We start from the raw sequence: 9325 nt of genomic DNA on the forward strand, positions 1-9325 counted from the left end.
CATTATTAAAGACTTCGATACAAAAATGAAAATTTGTGAATTGGCAAAGAAGTTTGATCTACCGGAATTGTCGGTCAGAACAATTATAAAAGACAAAGAAAAAATTCTCGAAGCTGTGAAAAAATGCTCAATATTTAAATTCAAGCATCATTTGTAAACGTCACAGTATTATCGCTGAGATGGAAACAATGTTAAAATTATGGCGTAATAATCAAGTAAATGTGAAAAATTGTAAAATAATAAGCCTAATTTGTTATACATATGTATTATCTAAGATTTTATTAAACATTTTTTTCTAAATTATTGTTTTCTTTAGTCTCTTGCCCGAATTAAAAATTATTTGTATGTATTTATATGCAAAATTACACCCCGACTTATGCGAATTCGACTTACACGGTTACCGCTCGGTCCCACCTATCGCGTAAGTTCGGGGTATTACTGTATAGGGACACACACGCCCATTTTTATATATATATATAGATGTCCTTGAGAATATTAAAAATACTAGGCTATTTGTAAATTTATTATAAAATATGTTTATAATAAATTTCTGTGACCTCAAAGATATATACTTTTTAGTATAAACTATATTGTATTTTATTGTATACAAGTTTATTTCTGAAAAATAATGTAGTAAGGGCATCTGTACAGAGGAGCCAACTTTCTTCTTTACTTTTTTCAAATAATTTTAAACAGTAATGGTATTTTTTTAGAGTAAATTCATTTTAATAGTTAATACACTGAAATACAGTCTGCATATGACAGATAATATTTCAATTTCTCAATATCAAATATGCAGCAGCTTGATTTGAAAGACACTACATTTTTTAGGGTAGGAGTTTTTTTGCTTGTTTTTCATGTGTTGTTATTACTCACTCTCATAAAATAAATGAAATAATATAAGGAGAAGCAAACCCATTTAAGGAACATGCTTTTAGTGAATTAATTGGGTTGTTAATTGATCTACAATCATTCATATTTTGTCTCCTGAGACAAAATCCTATGGACACCTTTTATTTAGTGTCATAAAAATCCAAGATATGAAGGAAATAAACACATTTTATCATTGCCTAAATAAATTGCATAAAAACAATTTGAAAATATAAATTAATAATACACACTAGCTTACCTTCATGTTTTTAAAACTAGTCTGTAAATATAACGAATATGGAAATGGACGAGAAAATGGATGATTAAGCTTCATTAACAGTTTCGAAGACATTAATAGCACATGGAAACCTTCCAAAATATCACATCTATTTTTAATAGAAACTCTATTATTTTGAAGAACCCATTCCCTTAAATTGATTCTTGATGATAAACATTTAACATTTTTTTCATTCGCAAACATAGCCATCAAATCATCTGGACGAGTGATATGTTCATTAATCATCTGACGAATATTAGATGCTTGAATTCTAGCAGAATCTGGTATAAACAGAACGTAATCAGTATGTATAAAAAGTTCAGGTTGCGAATCATTTATCGGTTGATAAGGATACGAATGAAGAGCAATAGTCGTAATTCTACTACTAGGAAAATCTTTAGCCAACTGCAAATGAAGAGGAGGATAAGGACTCTTATCAGAGATAACAAGAATGTGTATATACTTATCTAATTTTAACAGAGATCTTATAGTATCTATTATATCATTTTCAAATAATTCAAATTCTCTAATAATCACAGTAACAAGTTTGCTTAATTTTTTCATAGGTTTGGGTGATGCTTTAGTATAATTTTTTCCAACACCATTCTCCTTGAAGTCTCTTAAATTAAATGAAATTTCATTCAAAGGTCTCTTGGGAGATCCTCCTTGACAATCACAACTGTCAACATCCAATATTAACCAAATATAACATATAGTTAACAAATAAATGGCAAAAATAGCTAGAGTTATATATTTCCAATTCCATATTCGTTTCATTCTGTTTTATGTTAACATATTTGCTTAGAAACAACAAATCTTCCACACCAAACGAATAGCACGTGTGAAGCAAACCCAGTAAACCTTCTCGATTTGAATTTTTAAAGTCTGAACCGAGTTACTCTACATTCGTCTTATTTATTAATAAAGTATTAAATTAATAATTTATTTGACGAAGTACTTATTATTATAACGTTAATTAGTTTAATTTTTTATTTAAAAAAAAATATTTCGTATGACGTAATTTTAAGAAATCCGAGAACGATGGCGCTCGAAAACGAAGAGAAAATGGAGGGAGTTTCAACGGAAAGTAAGCAGAAAGAAGTTAACGAAAATAATGGAAGATTGAGTAAACTGTTAAAAGCATCTCTTGATAAAACAATTGAGAAATATCTTCATTGTGCTAAGTGAGATATATTTCTTTTTTTTTTGTTTTGTTAATGTATAAATTTTGGGGCTCAATTCAAGCTCTGAATGATACGTTTGGGACCTTAACAGAGCTGTAGAGGGCACAAAGTTACGTTTGTATTATAATAAAGTTAATTATGTACGTAAACAAGTAATCGTTTATTTTACGGACACAACAGTTTCTTTGACTTTTTTGTTCGTGTGAGTATGCTCTACAGGGTTGAAATCTAGGACAAATATACGCAATTGGGACTGGGAGACAGCTGTAGAGCATATCGATAGGAACAAAAAAGTCAATGGAACCATACCTGTACGGGCGACCTTTTGCGAGTTAAAACCCTAGATAACTAATCATTCATCCACACGACGACTCATCTTCGCTGGAAAGTGAAATTCAGAAACTTTCCCGTACTTCCTGCCAGTCATTCTTTTTCTACCTTAATAATTTGAGTAAACAGTGCAGTGTATGATGTAATTGTGTTCACACATCAATTAGAAATTGACTTACGGCCATCCTGTAGTCTGCTTGACGAAAGTTTAGTTACTATGTAACTTTGTTGCAAAGTCATGTACATTGTTATGGCTGCAGATGTAAAAAGTTAGTACATAATAAATGCCATTCCCTATTTAGGAAAAGGTACTGATCCTCAGATACAAATATTGGCTACGTTTTTCATAAAGGAAATAACATCTATTTTACATGGAACAAACTGTAACATTACTATGGATAACAGGTTCACATCTGTATCTTTGGCAGATGAACTATTGAAGTCACCTTATAATTTGACCTTAGTTGGCACTCTTAGAAATAACAAAAGAGAAATTCCTGAAAAATAAAAAAATTCTAAATCACGTGCTGTTGGTACTTCAATATTTTGTTACGACGGCAATAAGACATTAGTTTCGTACAAAGCCAAGTCAAATAAAGTTGTTTATGTTTTATTGACTATTCATGGTCAACTTGACATCAATGAAAATACAGGAAAATCACAAATAATACATTTTTATAATAGTACAAAGGATGCGGTAGACACAGTAAGTCAAATGTGTTCAAATATGAGTCAAAACCAAAAGGTGGCCACTATGCGTGTTTTATAATATGCTAAACCTATTGGCAATAAACAGCTATGCTATCTATGTCTCTAATAACATTAGAAACAAAAAAAACCGATGTCCCGGTGGGATTTCTTTATGAAGATGAAGACAAACTCATGGAGCCTGGCTACAACAGTTGTTACAGACAGTGCCTTTGAGGCGTGATATCAGAACCATAATATAGGATATTCTAGGTGATGTGTCCAGTGTAGAAGCTTCTACTCATTCTGCATCAAATCTGCGTAAAATATGCTATTTATGTCTATTGAAAGCTCAACGAATAACAAAACACTGTTGCATGAAATGCAAAAGTGCATTTTGCAGCCCCCATAATGTTAACATATGTAGCAACTGCATGTAATCTTATTTTCTAAATATTTTGTCCTTAGTTCCTATTTATCAATACTATTGTGCCATGTAACAAGTTCCTATTTTTATTAAACAATTTTGTTGATATTAACGTTTTTTAATGTGTAGTCCACTCGACGAATGTGTAGTTATAATGTAACTGAAATTTAAGTTTAGTTATCTAGGGATAAGTACGAATGTATCGACGAATCTTGTCATCATGACAAAGGTCAGAAGTGTGGGGTCACCTAACTAGGTCAAGGGGGAATTTGGTGTGGTTATCCCCTGGAGGTTTACATAACAGGAACCATACCTCTATGAGTGACCCTTTGTGAGATATTTGCCTCCAAAGGTCAGTTTTAGCATTTACCTGTAAACTATTTGTTCTCCATGCTTTGCATGTAATTGTGTGCTTCAGTGCTTACTATTGCTTGCACACTCCAGTGCAATGCCCTTATGGGGCAAACTCTCACACCCTATAAAACTTTATAACATCAAGTACTCCACAAATAGTCAAGTGGGCTATTCAAAGCCAGCATAATTGTGTGGGCTAAATAGTTAAACATGATAGTTTTAAGTGGAGCGTGATGGTGCGACTTCCAATTGTGTGTGGCTGATTTTGGGGGCTGTATCTTGCAAAGGATCGCACATAGAGGTGTGATTCCTTTGACTTTTTTGTGGTTTACAGCTCTAGTAATGTTGCAACCATCTCATTCAGAGGTATAATTGTATCTATTTTGGCTTTTATAATTGCAGTCATTTGGAAGGCATTGGTTTAACCAAATTTTCCATTAATTTTGGGTCTGTTTTGGATCATTTTTCTAAAAGAATGCATTTTAAATAATCTTTGCCTCTGATACTGTAGTGAGATTTTTTTAACAGAAGAAAGAATCACTACAAATACGGTGGAACCTCGGTATACGACCTTAATCCGTTCCTGATGTTTGGACTTATACCAAATAGGACGTACACCGAACCAACCTTTCCCATAAGAAGTAATGTAAAAATGATTAATCTGTTCTCATGAAAAAAAATGGCTGGCTTTAAACACCTCGCTTTCCTGCTTGATTTTTCATGAGATCAGCATGTATTTTTTTAGCTTTCTCGCAAATAATTGCTTCTGATACGATGTCACCAGCACACTGTTTTTCAGTTATCCAAAGCAAAAGCAATTTCTCAACATGATCTAATGTCTTCAATCTCTATTTAGAAATTGATATAACCCCTTCTGCAACATTAGCAGATTTAATAATGTCTTTATTTTTTACAATTGTTGATATCATCGTTCTCAGAATACGGTATGCGACAGTTAAATCTCGAACACTCATGCTGCCTTCATGTTTCTCGTTAATCTCTTTTTTCAGTTCCATTGTGATTCTAATCATTTTTTTAGTTTTCTGTTGCTTTTCATTTGTCTTTTTGCAATTCATGATTAATAAAAATAATAAAATTTTACTTACAAATTAAAATCAGAAGAAATTTAACAAAGTTATAAACTGTACACTGTGAACATCTAGTCTGGTCTAGTACACCAATAGTGCTACTTGTTCATAGATGGCACGTATACAGAACAAAAGTTGTATACCGAGCAAAATTTGTTTCGTCCAAACAGGACGTATTCTAAAGCAGACGTATACCGAGGTATCACTGTATCGTATTTTCTTATTTGTCACTCCAAGTGGTCCAAACATGTTTTTTTAGAGGAATGATCCAAAATTGACCCAAAAGTAAGGAGTTGTCCATAAATTATGTCCATATTTTCTTGAAGTTTTTACTCCTCCTTCTCCTCTTGTCTACATGTTTCTGTAACCTTTCCCCTCTTTAGACATCCAACAAAACTCGACCCCTGTTAAAATCTTTATCACTTTACAAATGATAGATACCATATGTAGAAATGGAACATACAAGAAATTTTGAAATAATTATAATAAAATGCATTAACTGTATAAAATTTAATGGAATAAACTGGATGTCCATTGAAGATCAACCCCTTCCCTTTCCTTGTCTGACTTGTAACCCCCTCCCTCCCCTCTAGTGTGGACATCATTTATGGATGGTTCCTAACAGAAAATTTGGTTAAATCAATGCCTTCCAAAATGATCTTTGTTATAAAAACCAAAAGATATCCCACAAAATATTATAAGCTTTTGAAAATTAATTTGAAAAGTGCCTTTTGTTTTCTTATGTGTGTTTACTTTTGTGATATGAATTTGTCAATATTTTCCATATGTTGAAATATCTTTGTTATATCATTATAGTTTTCTTTTGTCTGTGGCACTTTAAGTTTCTTATAAAATAAATAATTTATCTTGTTTTTTCCTGTTATTAATTTTTACTTTCTCAGCTGTTATATAAATAACAGAGGAGAAAGTATGGCAGTCAGTCAAAAAATGACTGCCTCCAACACTTACATTTTTGAATTTGGGCCTTGAAATGTCAAGAAATGCAAAACAAATTTGGGGTTTTTTTTTTTTGTTTGTATGAATGTTTCGGGTGTGTGTTTCTATGACACAATTTTGTTCGCCCACTTTGAAACTTAATAACTCCAGTCTTTTGTTGAATATTTCTGAAATTTTGCAGGGTGGTTTGTATATTAGTAGGATTGATGTTATTAAATTTTGGCAGTTAAAGATCAAGGGGGCCATGTATCGTATCTCAAGTAGTGTCAGACTTAATGAAGATTTTACTCGTTATTAGCATTTACAATTTTTTATAAAACTTATTTTTACCCTCAAAATTAAGCTTTCAGCCATTTTATAATTATATAAAGTTTTTTAAAATAAAATACCATAACAGATGGTTGCCACATGCAGTTTTAAATGTTGTTGCCAGGAAAGTTAAGCAACTCATCTCTGGATTTTTGATTGTCTATAATATACTAGTAGCCCGGGACGCCCCCTAGTGGGCATTCTTTACAAATTCCCATGAGACACAGTTCCTTTGACTTTTTTATTCCTATCAATATGCTCTACAGCTCTGTTAAAGTGCCAATCGCGTCATATGGATCTAGATTTTTACCTATTAAACATTCTATAGATATAAATACTTTAAAATAGCTTAATTTGTTTACTTACCTTTGCTTGTAAACCTCGATTTTAAATGTATCCGCCATTTTTTCAACAAATTTCCTGAGAGTCAATGCACGATGTTCACTTAGTCAATGGATGTTGTAAACGTGCTGCGCAAGGTTAATCGAGGTATATAATAATTATTTATACCATTCCATGGTATAAATAATAAATTCATATCAATAATAAATTCCTATTACAAATAAACATAATTTATTGTTAATTTAAAATCATCGCTACGGCGCCTCTAGTGCTTGCTTTTGGCATACCATTACATGGACAGACACGCGTTGAATGGGTTATATAGATAGATGTGGGGTATATTACTTTTGTAACTCACTGTTTATAAATAGACATAAAAGTAAATTCTGTTATAAATAATGACAACCAAATTTTTTATGCTATTATTTAATACAATAATTTTAGAAAATGTATCAACTAATTTAACATAATTGTTTCTAGGTATATGCTCTTCGCTGAGAATTTTGCAGCAATACATAAGAAACATAATAATGATTTAGCAACTGTTCATCAGCAATTTATTTCAAAACTTGAATCAAGTATCAGAGAAGAAATCAAGCTTATGTATCAAGAAGAAACTATTAACACTTATTTAAATAAATTGGATGATTTGATAATGAAGGCTGGATCTAATCAAAAATCATGTAAATGGTAAATATAAATAATCATTCAATTTTATTGAATTCTTAATGTAATATATAATAGAGAAATGAAAAGTTATTATTTTTATCATTAATTTTATATCTATTGTCAGGGCCATCAAATGCTTGTATGGGCCCAGGGATAGAGCACTTTTTCAGATTTTTTTCTTTGAACAAATGAATGTTTTTATTAATAAAAAGTAGTCTTAAAGATTTTACTTTTTGTTAGTAAAAATAACATTAATTTATAGAGATAGGAACAGCTAGGGACCTAAGTTTTCTATGGACCCAGAGAAAAAAAAATCTGCTCTTCCTTCTGAACAGAGCTTTGTCTGTTTTCATGTATGTCATACTTTTTTTTCTCATGAAAACATACTATTTTTTGAGACAATAAATAATTACTAGATTAGAAGAAGAAAAACTGTGATATGAAAAAACAAAATATATACAATTTTTTGTAATTGTTTAATTTATTGAAGATTTTGGAAGTAGGATAAAATTTTGTTAAGATTGATTTTCTGAATCATGATATAATGTAAAGTTTAAGGCACTGTTCATATTCTTTTTAATAATCATAAAGGATAATTTTTTTCTTTGTCCTGTGGGCATTTAGGGTGCCTTTTAATTAATCAAATCCATTGTGGGTTCAGCCAGGTGGTAAGGACTGGATTCAACACATCTGTGGTTGATCTGTCCAGATTTGTTCTCAAGAGCAGTTGGCTGACATTTTAACTGTTTGGCTGTCTGGACATTCATATATAGCAGTGTTTCTCAACCTCTAATGAACTGTCGGCCCCCTTCACTTCAAAATTCCGATGCCGAGGGCCAAGGCTAACGCCAAATTTGTACTGCATTGCATAGACTGGTGACTAGTATAATGTTATTTGTTTAATTATTGTACGATATAACGAATAAAATATCTAATTATTCTTAATACAATGTTTTACTATATCGCCCAGAAAATTGTTTTTCGCCCCCAAAATATAAATTGTTACTAATTGCCCTCTCAACATGGAAAAACACCCACATGGGGGTGATATCACCCCTGTTGAGAAACACTGACATATAGTGATTATGTAAATGCAGTTTCTGCTTATTATAATCATGGATATTATTAATTATTTAATGTTATTAGAATTAGCATGCACCAAACCATACACTCAGTGGTGATATTCAGTGGGTTTGCACAGGTTCGGCTGAACCCGTTATTAACATTTTCAAAGTTTTCCGAACCTTGTTAAACACACGTAACATTTCTCAGTGGTTTTGTTTCTTTTAAAAAATATATTAAAATATACGTATTATACTCTGTAACACTACTAAACTAGAGCCTTATACCCCGTTCGCCTTGGTGCGACCTCCCTTGACCGTTTCAATCTCGACTGAAACGAGGTTCAATCGCGGTCGACTCAAGAGAGTTCTTGAAACTAGATCCAGCATAAGAGAGATCTCATAATCATACACGCATGAGAAAATACAAGATGGCTGCGGAACATGTGTCGTAAAAAAATATGTACAAAATCACGGGTTCCCAACCTATGGGTCGCGACGGGTTTTCTGTGGGGTTGCCAACTTATGCAGTAAACTAAAACAAAATTTTCACTATAATGCAATATTTATTTTTAATGGTGTCTTAAAGTTTGAATAATCTAAATATATAAAATTGCTTGTCCTGACTGACTCACTCATTCATTCACTGATTCATCATCGCCCAGAGCAAACCGCTTAACCTAAAGAGGTGAAATTTGGTACACAGTTAGGGTACGTCATGGAAACGCACACTAAGAAAGGATTTTTCGAAATTCCAACGCGGGGGGGTG

The 9325-nt window shown here is 32.0% G+C and overlaps 2 protein-coding genes across 2 annotated transcripts in view; one reads left to right on the forward strand and one right to left on the reverse strand.

Annotated features, from left to right (window-relative positions):
* The window catches only part of LOC111624772 (fukutin-related protein-like), a 7251-nt gene extending 5212 nt beyond the window's left edge, over positions 1 to 2039 (reverse strand). The window contains exon 1 of the mRNA XM_023367706.1: positions 1130 to 2039. Within this exon, the coding sequence (XP_023223474.1) occupies positions 1130 to 1924 (795 nt within the window). The 5' untranslated portion in view covers positions 1925 to 2039. The remainder of the gene's footprint in view (positions 1 to 1129) is intronic.
* The window catches only part of LOC111624793, a 31224-nt gene that overhangs the window by 14148 nt on the left and 7751 nt on the right, over positions 1 to 9325 (forward strand). Inside the window, exons 2-3 of the mRNA XM_023367744.1 lie at positions 2176 to 2331; positions 7306 to 7515. Of these exons, the coding sequence (XP_023223512.1) occupies positions 2189 to 2331; positions 7306 to 7515 (353 nt within the window). The 5' untranslated portion in view covers positions 2176 to 2188. The remainder of the gene's footprint in view (positions 1 to 2175; positions 2332 to 7305; positions 7516 to 9325) is intronic.

The sequence above is a fragment of the Centruroides sculpturatus genome, unplaced genomic scaffold (genome assembly GCF_000671375.1).
Source record: "Centruroides sculpturatus isolate CEXI.00-Female unplaced genomic scaffold, Cexi_2.0 scaffold330, whole genome shotgun sequence".
NCBI lineage: Eukaryota > Metazoa > Arthropoda > Arachnida > Scorpiones > Buthidae > Centruroides > Centruroides sculpturatus.